General features: G+C 41.7%; 1 protein-coding gene across 1 annotated transcript in view; it reads left to right on the forward strand.

Moving 5' to 3' along the window:
• The window catches only part of hspg2 (heparan sulfate proteoglycan 2), a 418,468-nt gene that overhangs the window by 276,821 nt on the left and 123,507 nt on the right, over positions 1-18,140 (forward strand). The window contains exons 41-48 of the mRNA XM_079558863.1: positions 4,064-4,294; positions 5,483-5,596; positions 6,099-6,226; positions 9,045-9,131; positions 9,233-9,291; positions 12,353-12,517; positions 14,975-15,085; positions 15,259-15,359. Of these exons, the coding sequence (XP_079414989.1) occupies positions 4,064-4,294; positions 5,483-5,596; positions 6,099-6,226; positions 9,045-9,131; positions 9,233-9,291; positions 12,353-12,517; positions 14,975-15,085; positions 15,259-15,359 (996 nt within the window). The remainder of the gene's footprint in view (positions 1-4,063; positions 4,295-5,482; positions 5,597-6,098; positions 6,227-9,044; positions 9,132-9,232; positions 9,292-12,352; positions 12,518-14,974; positions 15,086-15,258; positions 15,360-18,140) is intronic.

Here is an 18,140-nt window from a genome sequence, read left to right on the forward strand (position 1 = left end):
TAAATTAGCCTTTAGCTTCAAGACAAACTCCCTGATCCTTATAAACATAAACGTCTCCTCTATGGAAATATTTCTACCAGGAACTCACAGGTCTGAGCTAATCTTAATGGAAATTAATACAAACAGGAAGTACTAGCGCCCACAGCTTCAGCTCAGAGGAACTAGCGTAGCCACATTGTGCAACAAGCCAATTCCACATGTGTCCAGCAGAGGGCACTGACATAACAAGAGATCAGGATATAAACAGCATATTATAGCCACGTGGTAAATGGTCCGTCTAGAGTAAATGTAACCGAGTACTACCCGCCTCCGGTTTTATTAAGAACAGTCTGTTTCCCACTTCTAAGTGAAGGACCCGGATGGACGAGAAGGTGATGTTTTTGGGCCTGGGGCGGTTCTAGTTTGGGACCCCACTGTGCGAGATGAACAATGTCCCATAAAGGAGTGCGATGCATAATACTCTGACCTCTGGTGCTGTGTTTGAAGATGGATAAACACTAAAGAGCCGGCTAAGTGTTAGATGAGTCGATGCGTGTCATGTATTACAGAGAGGTGGTAACTTTTTATTAGCCCCTGTGGTGAAACGGGCCCTCAGCTTCATCAGCAGCCGTTACAGTGAGTGAACTGTGCACTGGCCCAGGGAAACAGGCAGGAGCTGATTGGCTGGTGGGGGCGGCGGGTGAGTTAGTTAAAAAATGAGGGTCGTGTACTTTTAAATAGGTAATACAGCGAACAATGATCTGTATCGATGTGATTAAAACGCACTGGCCATAGACAATTATCTAACGTGACCTTTTTACACGAGCTTGTAGGGCCATAAACACGTTGTTTAGTGAAGGTTCCAACATTTGTCTTTTAAATTCTGCTGATAATAATCCTGCAAACATGACCTTGTTCTGGAATGTGCTGCCTGTGGAGTATTTTTGGACATGGTGGTCATTTTATAATCTCAAGTAGAGATGCACCGATACAGCTTTTCTTCCACCGATACCGATACTGGGTTTTGAGTGTCTGCCGATATCCGATATTTACCGATACCAAGAGACTGTCTTCAAAGTGTCTTTCTCTTTTTATTACTTTATTTTTTCTGTTTTTTCAAAAGTAATATAAAACATTTACCGTAACTAATATACAAAAACAAATGTAAAAGAAACAAACAGACAAACATACAAAAATGAAAGAAAAAACAACAAAAAACAACAAAAACAGTAATAAAATATATGACGAGGAGGGGAGAGTTTAGTTTGTCTTGTTTACCGTTGTTTACATTTGACATTTTTGCAGAATGTACATGATATATACAATATAATAATAATAATAATAATATAAATGGCCTTAACATCCGTCTTTGAGTGTCCAGAAAAGCGCTATATAAAACCAATGCATTATTATTATTATTGTTATTCTATCATAGTTTCTGTCCCGGCCTCAATTAGTTTTCGTTAGCATTAGCATGCTCCCGCGAGCTTTAGCATACCGATGCTAACTGCGACATTTTGAACGCAAAAAATATGTTTGCAGAAGTTCAAACTCACCCCTTGATTGAATTCTCCAGGTTCTTAGCTTTAAAGTGATATACAGCCCATATTCACTTAGATTTAGGTGGTAAAAGTTGTCTTTTTAAGCCAAAACTGGTATCGGTTCAGTAGCGGATGTTTGTTGGCGATAACCGACATCGTTATTATTTTCCAGTATCGTCTAAGATATCTGATCCAGTATCGGATCGGTGCATCTCTAAAGGCTTGTGCTCCTATCCCAGCTCCAGCCCATGCATACTGTCATTGTGTCCTTTGGCAAGACACTTCATCCCTCACCTTAGTTACATATGACTGTGTGTATAGTTGTATATAGAGGCGCATGTATAGGCTCATCTCCCAGTAAATGAAGCCATGAACCAGTGTTAATTTCGTCGACTAAAATATTTAGTCTTAATTTTAGTCAAAGTGATATTTTTGCCGACAAAAATTGGACTAAAACTAAATTAAAAGTTTCTCATGAGACTAAAACTGTGACTAAAATGTCCAGATATTTGAGTCGACTAAAATAAGACTAAATAAAAATGAAAAGGAGAGACTAAAATCATCCAAACTTGTATTGAGCGTCTGAAAGAGCCTCAGATCATGTAAATCCTCTGTTAAAGGATCAGCTCTGAGCTTTGTTCATGTGGAGCAGCTCCATGAAGCAGAGGAACAACATTAAACATGATTAGAATGAATATTATCAATGCAAAGTCCACTCAATTCGTCTTAAATTCAGTCGACATTCAATCGTCATAGGTCAAATAACTAAGACTAAAACTAAATTAAAATATTTTGTCAAAATCAACACTGCCATGAACCAGGCTCCAGATCTGCACAAGGGTCCAGTCAGTGCACCGTCTGCATCGAGCAGGATTTCCACAGAGCATTAAAAAACATTTATTTGACATGAACACCACCAAAATTAAGCAAATTAGAGTCAAACTGGCATTACATCTACATTTCTTGAAAATAATGGCATTGCTCGACAACTGATTAATGACAGAGCAGAAAAGTCTGGTCTAAAATACCTTCAGCTGCAGTTCTGGCTGACATTGTGTCCGATTTGCTTTTGAACATAGAAACTCACCCTCATTCCTTTGTTTGGTGGAATGTTTGCGAAACTGAACAATGTAGATATGCTGATTTTATTTTCTTCACAATTTATGCTTTAAAAATGTTGAATTTTGGCCTTAAAGGTCCTATATCCTGCAAAATCGACTTTTTGGAGCTTTTAGCCATGTTGTTATGCTATTTCCTTATCAAAAACACCCCCAGAGTGGTTTGCGGCTTCATTCACGCAGCTCTCAGTAATCCTCCTGAATCCTGCTCTCTGAGGCTCCGCCCTCCTGCTCTTTGAGGCTCCGCCCTCTCCTGGTGAACGACTGAGTGCTCAGTTGCGTCATAACAACGGAACGGAAGTGCTCGACGTCTGTAATGTAATGTCTTAATTCTATGCTTACGGACGGATTTTAATTTGTAAAACAGCTTTTTCATTATTTCTGTCGTAAGAGAGAAACAAAGAGTAAAAAATGAAAAAAAAAAACAAAAAAAAGGATGTGCCCGAAGTACTTCCAGGTCAGCTGTGGCCAAAACAAACACATCGCGTCTGAACAGATCAGTCATGTTTGCGCTGCAGCTGTGAAGATGGAGCTCGTTACCTACTCTGGACACCTGTTCTTTATTCTTAACTAACGATAACGTCACGGAGAAAAAGAAGCGCGTTTGGCTACGAGGACGAGGAGTTTATATTCAACCTTTTTCAGGAAGAGGCCACTCAGCTGTTTTTTTCTCCGGGATTCAGCGACTATCACCAAAATATTGTTTTTCTGTGATTGTCACTGATGGATGTTTGGGGAACCTTCGCCAGAATCAAAGTGGATTAACTTTTATAACCAACGCGAGTCCCATAATGTAAACAGCGATGGAGCAGAGGGTGAGTCAGTCCAAACGCGGGTTAGCTTGTGTGTTAGCATATTAGCATGTGTGTTAGCCATTTATGAAGCTGTGTTGCAGATGTCATCTCCGTATAACTGCATCGTGAAGTGACTTCACTTATTGTTGTTTATTTATATTACGGTAAAGTATGTGCGGAGAGAGGGGGCGGGGCTAACTGAATCGAAGCGTTGTGTCTTCCGGGTTTGAAAAATACCTCCAGAAAACACTTATATTTATCACAAAAATGAGTGCTCCATAGTGGTAGAGGTACAATATATCATATAAATGCCTATACTTAACTTTGGAATGGCTAAAATAGCATGATATAGCCCCTTTAAAGTTGTGTTAAACATTGACCTTGTGCTGCCTGTATAAAAGCGTACTTTCACCTTTAATGCACTGGTCTTTGAGTGCCCAATAAAGCAATAAATCCAATGCATTATGAATATTAGAAGCATTTTTACATGAGTTTTTAAATTGTATAATGTTTTTATTTACCGTTGGTGCTGACATGTCTTGTAGTTTTATCTCGCACAGTGAACATCAGGATCACTGTGGTTGTTTACTGTGTGATCATGTTAACAGTCTGTCCCGGTTCTGCCCCGCAGGAGCACTGGAGTCGGCCCGATGGAATGCCCGCCACCCGAGAGCATCTGATGATGGTCCTGGCCGACCTGGACGACATTTTGATCCGCGCCTCGTACTCCACGGAGATGCGCTCCTCCAGCATCTCCGACATCAGCATGGAGATCGCTGTGCCCAACTACAGCGGGCTGGCCCAGGCGCGGGAGGTGGAGCAATGCCGCTGCCCCCCCGGCTACCAGGGCCTGTCCTGTCAGGTGTGTGGACGTACTCGCGGCTGTGTTATTGTAGCTAAGTGGCATTCGAATAATTACATAGATTTTACCTGCTTAATGTTGAAATTACCGTAAATGCTCTAATACTGGACTGTATTCCATTAGCGGCCGGGTCTGTGACAGAAACTATAGCAGTAGAAATATTCCCCATGTTAGGAGTCTGTCTCATACTGGTGTAAATGAAAACTCACGTGCAGGAAGTAACAAACTGAACCCGGGCCGAGGGGGACGCTGCGGAGGAGCTGATCCGAGCGTAACTTTGACACAGATTTAGACACTTTTCAAACCTCCTGTGACCATATTTGGAAACAGGGCAAATGTTTTTGACCCTCCAGGGTTTTAATAAAGTCTCCATCGCGTCTTCAAAGCACGTCCAGCTGCTCCGTGTGCAGGTCAGTCCCACGCCTCAAAATAACTCCTCCCATCAGCGCGAGCGTCTCGTCTTCTCTCGGGTCAGTCTCATGATCGATCACAAACACAAACGCTCCGTCTAAACTCGCCTTTTACACAAGATAACAACAAATAATCCGGTCCGCGGTAAAAACGAAACAGAAACCTGCAGTGACACTGATGTCAAAGCTCCGCGAACAGCAACGAAACACTTCCTGTTGTCCCGACAAAATAAAACAATGTTCCAGCCGCTGGGAGAGGGTTTGAAATGTTCAGTAATAAATGAACCTGATATTTTAGGTGCAAATGGACACAAATCTTTTCCTGGTCGTCCGTTTTGCTCAAATAGAAATAAAGGCCTGTCTCTAACTGTGGCCTGGTTCCAATAAAGGCCTGGTCCTGATGCCCTCGAGTAAATAAAGGCCCCGGTCGATATTAGAGCATTTACAGTAATCATCTTGTACGTGGGCTTTCCTCTGTTCTGAAATGACTGAAAACTCAAACATTTGCTCCTCTTTCAAAGTCTTTGTTCTGATAAGCGATTGTAAAACATGTCTTGTGGATCAGGACCACCTTCAGTATTGCTCAAATGTTTGGTTATTTATCAGCATTTTACAGTGATTTCATTTATCTTGGCTTTAAATAAAACTGGTCTAAAGCTTCACTTGAAATCACATGGGTTGCGTAGATTATAAGAACATTTTAGTGGTCTATAATCACTGAAAGAGCCACAATGACTAAAGAGGTCATGATCAGTCACTAACTGTCCGTGTGCCTCAGGACTGTGCCCCGGGATACACTCGCACCGGAGGAGGGCTGTACCTGGGACACTGTGAACTGTGCGAATGCAACGGACACTCAGACTCGTGCCATCCAGAGACCGGCATCTGCACCGTACGTATTACACATCAGTGGATTTACAGCTGGAAAACATCGACCTCGGGGTGTTTTTAAAGAGGGCTGTCGAGAGTTTCAGAAGAAAACTATTTGCATACTCTTTTGTTTTTGTCGTTGATGGTCTGTGGGATTAATTTGCTCAAGAAGTGCAGCGGGAACTGTAGCTGCGAAAGTCGATCAGCAAAACCGAGCCAAGACACAGAGGCAGACGGACCGGCTTTCTAGGATCTGCAGCTTAGCGACTAAGCCACGAGTCGATTATGCTTTTATGAATAGATTAAACATTGGCAAAGCGCATTGTGGCTTTGAGATGAGATGGAAGTTGTTGGTAAATAAGATGCAAATAGCATTTGTTTTGCAGATATTGGTTTTACTGTGGCTGTAGCAGTGGAATTGTTGCCTGTAGATATATGTAGATTTTATTGATCCCTTTGAAGTAATGTTTTGACAGATCAGGAAACTCCTTTCCAGTCTCTAATCACACCTTCCCCCTCTCCAGAGCTGTCTGCACAACACCCAAGGCGAGCTGTGTGAGCAGTGTGCCCCTGGGTTCTTTGGGGACCCCACGGTGGGCACCCCTGAGGACTGCCAGCCCTGCGCCTGCCCCCACACTGACCCGGAGTACCAGTGAGTGACCAACACGTCCCACATTCCGGCTGTATTTATAACCCAGGACACGCCGCGCTCTTGGCTTCTGTTTACTCTGAATGTGACTTTAATAACACAGGCTTCATATTTATCTCCCTCCTCTTCTTCAACCTTATATTTCTCGCTTTGACCACTGCACTTTTAGCACCTGTGAATAGCTGCTTTTCTGTTGTGTCCATGGTTACAGGTTATCAGGCAGCAACATGTTACATTTTAGCTTGACATAAACATAAGAATGAGTTGTTGGAGGCAGAAGTTCAGGTCAACGTGAAACTATTGAACTTTGTATTGTCTTTTGATCAAGGCTTACTCCGATGCATGTTTTATTTTTTTTATTTACGCTCTACACTGGTTCAGACACCACGAAGTGTGATCCGAAATCACAAGATGCATAAAAGAAAAGATTCACATCTCCAGGGAGCATGGTTACTTATGCAAATAAAACATTTCTCGATTCTGCCAAAGTTTTGCGTCCACTCTAAGGATTAAAGGAGGCAACAAAGAGGTGACCACGAGTCTTTTTTTTGTGAATATCAGAGGTTTTATAGCAGGAGTCTCCGACAAGCGGCGAGATGAGTCAATCCGGCCTCTGACTTGTCGAGCACAAATCCCTGAGCATGTAAAAAAAAGTCTTTAGCCCACGTGTAAACTTCGTAACGTTCATTGTGTCTACTTGTGTTCTAGAATCACTTTTTAGGTTGGTTTTGTCAGACACTAAGGTTAGAGATGTTAAAGATCTTTTACCTTCACATGTTTCAGCGCCATCTGCAGGCCGTCATCAGAAGTATCACCGGCGTGCGGCGACGTGTCACTTATCAGCTGTTCTTAAGCTGATAAGGTTAGAGACATCTTTAACATCTCTAACCTTAGTGTCTGACAAAACCAACCTAAAAAGTGATACTAGTGTCTTTAGCCCATTCCTGTGCGGAGTTATGAGTTTTTAAAGAAAAACACAAAAAGTGTTATTTATGAGGCCACAGTCCTTTACACTATATGCGGCCCGCGACCCACCGTGGGGGCTGAATTTTGTCCCTCAGCCCAAACGACTTCAACACCCCTGCTCTGCTCTAGCCCATTGAATTTATAAAGAAGTAACCTGAATGCTAATGCCAGCCACTAGGGGGCAGCTTAAAGAAAGAAACGTGTCCAGCAGAGGGCACTGACATAACAAGAGATCAGGATACAAACAACACATTGTAGCCACGTGGTAAATGGACAGTCTGCTCCTGGGCGACTGTGGCTACAATAGCAGCTCACTAACTGAGTGAGTGAATAATGCTTGTTAAAGGAACAGGCCAGCGTTTTTCCATACTGAGATATGTTCTTACCTGAGCTGTGACGAGTTCTTTAGGACCTGTCTGATCTTCAGTCACGTAAACACAGCGCAGACGGCGTTAGCATTTAGCCTCAGGAATAATACAAGAAATGCCAAACTACTCCTGGTATTATTACGCCTTACAATATAGTTCCCCCTTTTATCCACTTAGAAAATCCACATAGTTTAATTTTGTGTAATTATACTTTGTAGTGGAACACTTCACGTAACCATATTTAAATAGGGAAAACGTGGAAGAGCTTGGTAGCTTCTATCTTGACCTGTTTTGGAGCTATAGAGGAGAGAGGGAGAGGCTAAATGCTAACGCCGTCTGCGCTGTGTTTACGTGACTGAAGATCAGACAGGTCCTAAAGAACTCGTCACAGCTCAGGTAAGAACATATCTCAGTATGGAAAAACGGTGGCCTGTTCCTTTAAGTGCGATACAAGTGTAAGCTGAGGTTCCCTTCCCGTCAGCCTCATTGTAATTCATTCATTGAAAAACGTTTCCTCAATACTACATTTCCCTATCAAAACATATTTTACTGGAGCTTTTGTTTATGGACCCCGGCAATATACACCCCTGGAGACCCCTGTTTTATAGTGTTCACAGCCTTCATAGTTAAAGCTGTTCTGGCAGAGCCGTGGGAAGATATTTCAGTTAGGGGGCGCTGAGGGACAAAATGTACCCCCAAAATACTTTTTCTGTGCATAAATCCTATTTATTAACCTCTTAACTCTCGCCTGAACCGAGAGCATTTTCTCCAGTTCAGCTTTACCCAAATCTTGTAGGCCAGTGTGACGCCTCATGTGAAAGACCTACAAAACTAAATGGATCTTTTTCCTCACATCAGATTTTTTTTCATCATTTTTTTTGTTGGGCAGTCGACTCAATTGTGTCACATTTTCTTGACTTTTTTGTCACTTTTTTGTAAATTTTTTGTCACTTTTTTGTCAAATTCTTATCACTTTTTCGTCCATTTTTTCTCAATTTTTCATCAATGTTTTCTCACTTTTTTCACATTTTCATCCTTGTTTTTGTCTCAGTTTTGTCGCTATTTTCACACCTTTTTTCCCAGAAGCTTTTGGATTGGGGTAAAGCTGGAGAAAATGCGCTCGGTTCAGGTGGGAGTTAAGGGGTTAATATTGCCTGCAGTTCACAAACTATCCACCAGGGGAGTGCTGCAGCGCCCTCAGCACCCTGGGTTCCCACGGCCTTGTGTTCTGGGTGTTCGGTTGCAATAACAATGGCCACATCACACAACAAAACTGTGCGGTTTTGTAGGTGTTTGTTGATGCCAAGAAAGATATAAAGATATATATAAACCGAGTGTCACCATCAAAACAAATCAGTTACTCGAGAAGCGGTCTGAAGAGTCCCTGCTGTGGGGAATACATTTATCGTACAAAGAACTCAGCGTCGCCTTTAAAGTGTGTGCATGTAACAGACAAATGTATTGACTGTATTGGATTCCTGTCACAGATTCTCTCCCACCTGCGAGAGCCTTGGAAACGGAGGCTACCAGTGCACGGCGTGCCAGCCCGGGTACACGGGGCAGTACTGCGAGCGGTGAGCTGAAATAACGAACGTGTCACAATATAAACCGCCGCGCTCATGAGTCACGCGTAATCCTGGGCTAAAATGCTGTTTGCTTCTGCTTTTCTGATCAGCTGCGCGCCTGGATATGTCGGAAACCCGCAGAACAGAGACAAGTGTCGGCCGTACGATGGTGAGAAACGTTTATGCTGCAAAAGAAATGAATATCTACATCAGTTGTAAAGGTTTATTTGTATAGATTTTTTTTTTTTTTAATTAAAGGGACTGTAAGGAGTTTGAAAATGTTAAAATTAAGTATTTTTCTCCCCCTACATGTTCCAGCCATGTCCTAATGTGTAGGATGAGCTCAGACCTGTTCACCACAACTGCCTCTAAAATCCTGCGCGGTCACTCAGAAATGTGTCACTTCGGCCCGAATTGCCGTCATGCACGAGCTTAATATAGAAGGTGCAGTTACACATGTGGCCTGAGGTGGCAGTAGTGAGTATAAAATGGCGAACTTGCTTCCAGCCCCTTTAACTGAAAGAATACAAACTCTCGCTGAGACTTGAACAAAGGCTAGGGGGCGAACAAGGCTCTCGAAACACAAGGCATTCAGAAAAGTACAATATTTACAATAATGGCGCAAAATCTTTTCAAAATAAAAGCAGTTTTGAAAGTTGGTGGCTGATTGTCCGTGCCGTTTTCCAGTCTTTTAGTGTTTTTAGGGAGCTGGACACTGCAAAAAGTATATAACTAGATCAGTATAAACATCTTAATTTGAGCATAATAATCCAAATGTTAGTTGTTTTGACTGGTTAAGAAGTTGTTGGGCATTTGTCCCAGATTATTTCACTTGTTCTGAGATGTTTCTGACTCGTTTCGATACGTTTCGTCCTTATTTCAGGTCATTTTCTTTGCCAATGGGGAAAGAAAATTGTTCTTATCTCATTGGCAATTTTACTTTCTTATTTCAAGCCAGATTTACCCTAGAACTGGTCTGAAATGTCCTCAAACAAGCAAAGCAAACTGGGTCCGATCAGGAAAAGTGTCTAAATGAGTGAAAACTGCTCAAAACAAGAAACATTTCCTCAATTCAAGTCATTTAAGCCAATGCTTGATATTCACTTTTTGTAGTGTAAAACATTTTAAATTCATTGATAAAGCAGGGAAAAGACGGCTTATTACCCCTCCGTTTGCAGCAATGAAAATGATATTTAGCTAAAAGCACAATAATATTAATGACATCTGATAATGAAGGGTCCAAATTGTCCACATAGAGCAAAACGTGTGACATGTCTAAGGGGGGAATACTGAGCTTTAAATTAATCCAACTCCGGACGTCATTCCAGAAAACATTTGAACAGTGACATTCAAAAAATAAACGACAAGTAGTTTCAACATCTTGGTTGCAGAAAGTACATGGGTCAACATCAAATTTAAATCAGTCCAATTTCCTGAAAGAAGTTCCATTATAGTCGTGATAAATTATTTGCCTCAGACACTTGTTGATGAACTTATTATTGCATTTGAAAGCAATACAATTATAGTCATTTATCTTCAATTTTGGCAGTGCAATTTTTACCTGAGAATACAAAAGTGTGTTTTGAATTAACTGAATCAAAGACTGTGGAAATTTGTATAGATACAGACGGCATCGCGTCATAGAAGGGGGCGGGGCTTCTCCGAGGGGGAAATAGAATCTTTAGAGAAACACAATTTTCCCTTTTTTTTGTCATTTTCTGGTGGAATATGAACTAGGGATGGGCGATACCACATTTTTTGGAATCGATACGATACCGATACTTTTGGGGTCATTTTTCTCGATACCGATACTGGTCATTTTATATGGGAGAATGTATTTCAAACTGGTCTAAAACTGTTTTTTTTTTTCTATAATTAAAAGTACATTAAAGTTATATTACTTTGACTGGTTAATTAAACAATGTTAATGTGAAATGAAATACATAAATACATTGTGGAGGACACGGTGGCGCAGCGGTTAGTGCTCGTGCCTCACAACTCGAAGGTCCCGGGTTCGATTCCCACCTGGACGGGGCCTTTCTGTGAGTTTGCATGTTCTCCCCGTGTCTGCGTAGGTTAGTGGTAGGTTATAAAAAACATGTGCAATAGGTGAATCCTCCAGCCAGGTGTTTCTGACCACCAGCCTGGCTCCACATCATGGAGACGGGTCCCCGAGCGCCGGCCCAGGCTGGAGCTCACGGCTCCTACAGGTCACTGCTCCTACAGGTCGCCCCATGTGACACTGAGGACGGGTCAAATGCAGAGAACTCATTTCTATACAGAGATTAATACCGTATCAGATTTAGATTTAGATTTTTTTTTTAGACAAACAAAGTTTAAAATTAATACTTTAATGACAAACAGAAACTAAACCAGAATGATATGGCTGGCTTAGTTCAATCCTCTGCTGTTGTGACTGTTTTGGCTTAGAACACAGATGTAAATCATCCTTTAATGTTTAAAATTGCTGCCCCGCCTTCTTTTTACATATGCAAATTAGTATCGATACTTTTTGTCCAATATCGATACTTAAAAAGTAGCCGTTTGGTATCGATATATCGATGCTGTGGTATCGATATATCGATACTGTGGTATCGATCCGCCCATCCCTAATATGAACTTATTTATCACACGTAAATAAAGTCCAGTGTAAATCGGGCCCATATGGATATTTTCTCACAGCAGATTGTTCAGTCGAAGCGAAAAGCGGCAGTTGTAGCTAGCGCTAGCTCACCGTTAGCATTAGCCCGATGCTAACATGTAGCATGAAGTTAGCATTCTCCGTTATTCATGTATTTATGGGCTGTTGAACTACTTTGCTCCTCTCTATGTCTTTGTTTCTTTATTTAGTAGAAACTATATTCATAATTCAGCATTTGTTACAGTCGTTTTTGAATAATTAGAGAAAGTTTAGATGTCGTTTTCCCCCTTAACTGTTTTCAAACATGACCATATATGGGCGATTCCAGGGATGCCGTCTGTATAGAAGATTGTTTTTCTATTTTGCTATATGGCCATGTGCCGAATTGTGTCTCTCTTTTAAACAAACCACCCTCTTATTCTCTTTTTATTTTTGGTTAAAAAAGAGGTTTATGTGCCCTGTCTGACGCACCTGTCCCAACAAATGCTGCGCGAAGTTTACCTCTTTGAAAGTTCCCCTGAGAATATGAAAATGTGGATTTAAACTATCGTATGAAGACTAGTTATAGTATGGTTAATTTCTTTTGCAGCGGCGGGCTTCCTGGTGGTGAAGGTTTACCCTGAGCGCGTCCAGGCGTCTCCGGGCGGCTCCGTCACCCTCAGGTGCCAGGTTTCCGGTCCGTCTCCGCATTATTTCCACTGGTCCAGAGAAGACGGGCGGGTCATCTCCTACAGCGCAGAGAGACGCAGACAAGGTACAGAAACCTCTACCGCCTGGATCAGATTATTCGCAGTCAAAGGGAGTCAATGGGCCCTGGGCAGGAGCTTGGACATGGCTTGAATTCACCACAGCCAAAGCGAGTGTGCTCTGAGAGTGAAGCACGGACGTCTTTGCACAGACCCCCGAGACCAGCCCCAGATGGAGAAGTGCTCGAGACTATTTGCCACTTTTTGGGGGGGGGTATCCGTCAGATTTTCACACGTTTTTGTCCCTGCAAGTCAATAATAATCCACACAAGACTCCACAGTGTGACAGACTGGGTAAAGACTTGGGCTCAATCCGAAACCATCAAATTGTAGCCTCTAAGCACTAACACTAGCAACTAACTCCTTAACCTTTCATGGGTCAACTGTTCGATCTGTGCAGTTAGTGAACTAGAGCTTCAGCAGCATTTGAACAATCCGTCCGTCCTTAAACAGGGGAAAGGGAAGTGACATCACCAACAGCTGTTTTTCTTCTTCTTTAAAGTTATTGGTGGAGTGCAGGCCAAACAAAAGTGCCTGTCGCCCCCTAGTGTCCAACAACAACATAGTGTCCAAACAAAGACATTTAAGGAGAAAAATAAATCCAAATGATCCAAACATTTCCCTTTAGTCTTATTTTATTTCAGCAGCTGTTTCTTAAAGCTACAGCAGCAAATGATCCATGTGGCTTAAGTTTCTACTAAATGAAAACAAAAGCATTTAATCTGTTTCCTGAGTTTCCTCTTTAACACTGACATGTGACTGAGCTGTGGGGACGACAACATGGATTTATCACTTTATAAAGTTTGGCTTGTGCAGAATCTTACTTTTTAATTATTATTATTTTTATTATTAAATGTGCTCCTGTCAATCAACAGCGGTTGCGCATGAATCACTCGAGGGTGGGGGCGAGGGGGGGGGGTTTGGCGCAGTGGCTTGTGGGATGGCACATAGCTCCTAATCACCGGTTAGTTAGCATCAGAGGTCCCTATGCTAAAGTGGCTATGATAGTTAGCATCAGAGGTCCCTATGCTAAAGTGGCCATGATAGTTAGCATCAGAGGTCCCTATGCTAAAGTGGCTATGATAGTTAGCATCGAGGCTCCTTTTCCTAACTACTTCCTAACTGACTTACCAATTCGGAGGCAACTTGCCATGGCGGACGCTGACGCACATCCGGTTTGGCGTAAGAGCTCTTAGCAATCTGCCCGTTTCGGAAGCAGCCTTGCTCTCTAAGGCCCTGTCCACACGAAGTCAAGCTGAGGACCAAACGCAAAGATATTTCATCAGTCCAGTGTATCGTCCATACGAGCCTGGCGTTTTGGGGGTCTGTAAACGAACATTTTCCAAACTAGGTCCCAGAGTGGAAAGATCTCAAAACGCCGTTTACGCGGCGCCGTTGTTACGTCGTCTCCGCAACTTTTACTAAAACGATGACATCACAGCACCAGCGTTTGTGTCTGTGATCCATGATCTACTGACCTTAGAATGAGTTTTACTCTTGGATCTGTGATGGTTTGACTCCGCCCCTCTTTGCTCCACTGCCGTCCACAAGCCACAGGCGACAAGGAGAAAAACACGAGTCCGTCTGTGTGTTTGGACTGACAGGAAAAGTCCATGACAGGTTTTTCTGCTTTAGTCCCGTTACGTCTGAAGGATAAACTCTCCTCCTCGTCTCTTCTGTAGATCCTAAATCCTTGAATCAGTTTCATTTTCACTGTTTACATTCCACAGAAGTTTACTGCCAATGGCCGCTGGCTGCTCTGCTTTTTGACCACAAACGTGGGGGCCGCCATTGCTCCGCCGTTGCTGCAGTACCTCCATATCGCCGCTAGGACTTTAGACACGTTAAAAACTACTTTAAAGCCTGGTTTCAATTGTTTCAACACTAGACTAGGCTGATCTTCCTCCTGAGATAACGCTGGGTTAATCACAATATATGAAACCAGGCTGGTTTTCGTAATATGAATTTTTTAAATCTTGTACTTAATGAGGGTCGGACTGTTAGCATTGGAGCAGCGCGAGCTACACGTCACGCAAGGGCCGAGTCTACGGTGAAGATCCCGCCCCTTATGCCCTTTTTAGGAACATGCTTCGTCAGAGCTGGGGAGGGGGAGTCTGTAAATCCGCCATGAATTGCCCCACGGCCGTGGTCATTCTGGTAAACGGGGAGGAGTGAGCATAAGACGTCCATTTTTGTTTACTGCACATGCCCCTCAACATCTTGTTCTATCATCTGTGTCAGCCTCACAGCGCCTCACACAGGCCTGGAAGATGAATCGCGCCGTTTTCACAGACCTGAGTCGACCCATGTGGACGCTCACATTTACTGAGCTGCTTCAGGCTCACAGAGAAAGTTTCTGAAAACATAAGCGTTTTGTCTTCCTGTGGATATGGCCTAAGTCCAGCTCCAAAGCCCTGACAGTCCTGCTGATTTTCATTTGCTTTCTGGCTTCGCTGTGTCCGCAGGAGCAGAGCTGTACTTCCCCACTGTCCAGGAGAGCGACGCCGGCGTTTACGTGTGCACGTGCAGAGACCAGAGGAGCACCAACCGGAGCCACGCCGAAATCATAGTCACCAGTGAGATTCAGATACTTCCTCCTTATCTGCGTTTCGACACACGAGAGAGCGCTTCGGAGCAGATTGTGAAAGCTCGTGGTTTTATTTATGACATGTTTCTGAGCGTTCTTGGCACGTGCGGCGCTGGCGTCTCCTGCTGAAAGTCAGATATGTGAATGTTTTTCCATCCCCAGGCACTCCGTCTAAACCCATCGAAGTGACGGTGGAAGAACCCCGGTCCCAGACTGTGAGGGTCGGTGCCACCATCAGCTTCATCTGCACAGCAAAGAGCAAGGTATTCTTTCCAAAGGACGTGTTTACTGAGGCAGCACAGGTTTGGTGAGGCTTCAGACGTGCAAACACTACAAAAAGGATGGGTTTTAATTACTTGAATTGAGAATGTTTAACTTGTTTTGAGTGGTTTTCAGTCATTTAGACTTTTTTCCTGATCTGGCCAATATTATTTTGCCTGACAATGACATTTCAGACCGGTTCTGAGGTCGTTTAGCTTGAAATAAGAAAGTAAAACTGCCAATGGAGCAAAAGCAACTTTCTTAACCCATTTGCCAATATTGTATCCTGAAATAAATACAAGTGAAATAACAATAAATATTTTCAATTATTAGCTTAAAGGGATATTTCAGGATGTTTGACATGGGGCCTCATTTCCTCGTTATCCAGAGTGTTTGTAATTCATGCAGTTCTTATATTTGAAGAGTTACAGGTGCTCTGTGGAGCGGGTCAGACTGTTTTTAATGCAGGCTAGCTGATACCATAGAAATGCGCTAGCCTTGCATTAGCCTAGCGCCACGAAACTCTTCAAACAAAAGAACTGCATGAACTACAAAATAAAATATCTCCAGGTACCAGCAACACTCTGGATAACGAGGAAATGAGGCCCTGTGTCAAACATCCTGAAATATACCATATTGAACTTACTGTGTGGAAATGTGGGGCTCAACCTGTAAAACTTATATAAAGAGCCGCTACATTCTACAAACACGGGCTCTGAAAACAACACATAATGTTAGATATAGAGATCCATCGAATCCACTCTTTATTAAATGTAAGTTACTAAAATTTGAGGATGTTGTAGACTGTAATATCCTCCAGGTTTTGTATAAAGTAAAGAGAAAAATATATCCAGTGAACATCCAAGAAATGTTTACTACAAAAAGTGAATATCAAGCATTGGCTTAAATGACTTGAATTGAGGAAATGTTTCTTGTTTTGAGCGGTTTTCACTCATTTAGACACTTTTCCTGATCGGACCGAGTTTCCTTTGCTTGTTTGAGGAGAACTTTTTGTAATTTTTTTGTCCATTTTTTGTCATTTTTTCGTCATTTTTTTAATCAAATTTTCATCAAATTTTTGTCATTTTTTTGTATTTTTTTTGGTCAATTTTTTGGTCACATTTTTGTCATTTTTTGGTCATTTTTTTGTCAAATTTCAATGACTTGAATTGAGGAAACGTCTCTTGTTTTGAGCGGTTTTCACTCATTTAGACACTTTTCCTGATCGGACCGAGTTTGCTTTGCTTGTTTGAGGACATTTCAGGCCAGTTCTAGGGTAAATCTCGCTCGAAATAAGAAAGTAAAATTGCCAATGAGAAAAGACCAATTTTCTTTCCCCATTGGCAAAGAAAATGACCTGAAATAAGGACGAAATGTATCGAAACGAGTCAGAAACATCTCAGAACAAGTGAAATAATCTGGGACAAATGACCAACGACTTCTTAACCAGTAAAAACAACTAAAATTTGGATTATTGTGCTCAAATTGAGATGTTTATACTGATCTAGTTAAATAGTTTTTGCAGTGTTTGAGAAAAGAGAAAGTCAGAATAACCTGAAAGGAACGTCTTTAACAAACCCAGGTTCGATTCTACAATAAACTCCAGAAAGAAGTGAAAAAGTCAGAAACTCTCCTGAAGTTTAAAATACACATAAAAGCTACAATGTTAAAAAAGTATGAAGTATTTGGACATGAATAATGTGGGATATTTGATTTGAACAAACATGAAAACGACGGTTTGTTTCTTTTTGACCTTTTGTAAACATTCAAGAATACGAAGGTTCTGTAGTTTATATATTGAAAAAACTGAATATAGAATATAAAAAACATCTGTTAATACTGTAAATATACATATATATATACATAAGACTGTAAATATATGTATGTAGACATAAATACATACCAGTTTCCAAAGGACAACAGTGTGAAGTAACAAAAGGGGCAGATGTTATAAGACTTGCTCCGTTTCATTCATACTGTGTTGGCGGTTTTATTGTGATTGCATAACATCAGTTGAATATAAATATACATAAAGATCTTCTTCTTCTTCTTCTTCATTTCAACATAACAAAACAATCAGGTTCTGATCTGGCCAATATTGGGACGTCGTCCATCACTACAAACTTTTAACTATAAAAGTTAAATCTGCAACATCATAAATAATTTGTTAGCATTTCGTTCAAGGCCCAGAAAATGTCAATTATGATACATTTCTAAAATGTCTAGACTTTGTGTGATGCAAACATTGCTGCTTCAAACTCCTGATTTAACAATGTTCAACACCTTTATTAGTTTGATGCTGTGGATGTAATGTGAGTTTAGTTCATCGCTGTTCTGTTTTTAATGGATCTTTGAAAAGACCTACACGAATGGGCTTTTGTCACCTTTAACACTGCAAAAAGTATTTAACTAGATCAGTATAAACATCTCAATTTGAGCACAATAATCCAGATTTTAGTTGTTTTTACTGGTTAAGAAGTTGTTGGGCATTTGTCCTGGATTATCTCACTTGTTCTGAGATGTTTCTGACTCGTTTCGATACATTTCGTCCTTATTTCAGGTCATTTTCTTTGCCAATGGGGAAAGAAAAGGTTAGTGCTAGATGGTCTGCTCCGGAGGGACAGTCTGCTGTGAAAACGTGAGATATCATGACACAAATTAAGGTTAGGGCCAGGGAAATGGTTATAACCTCTGAACTCCCGCCTGGACCAAGAGGATCTTTTTCCTCACGTCATCAGATTTTTTCCCCATCATTTTTTTGTTGGGTATTCAACTCATTTTAG

The sequence above is a fragment of the Gobius niger genome (genome assembly GCF_951799975.1).
Source record: "Gobius niger genome assembly, chromosome: 6".
NCBI lineage: Eukaryota > Metazoa > Chordata > Actinopteri > Gobiiformes > Gobiidae > Gobius > Gobius niger.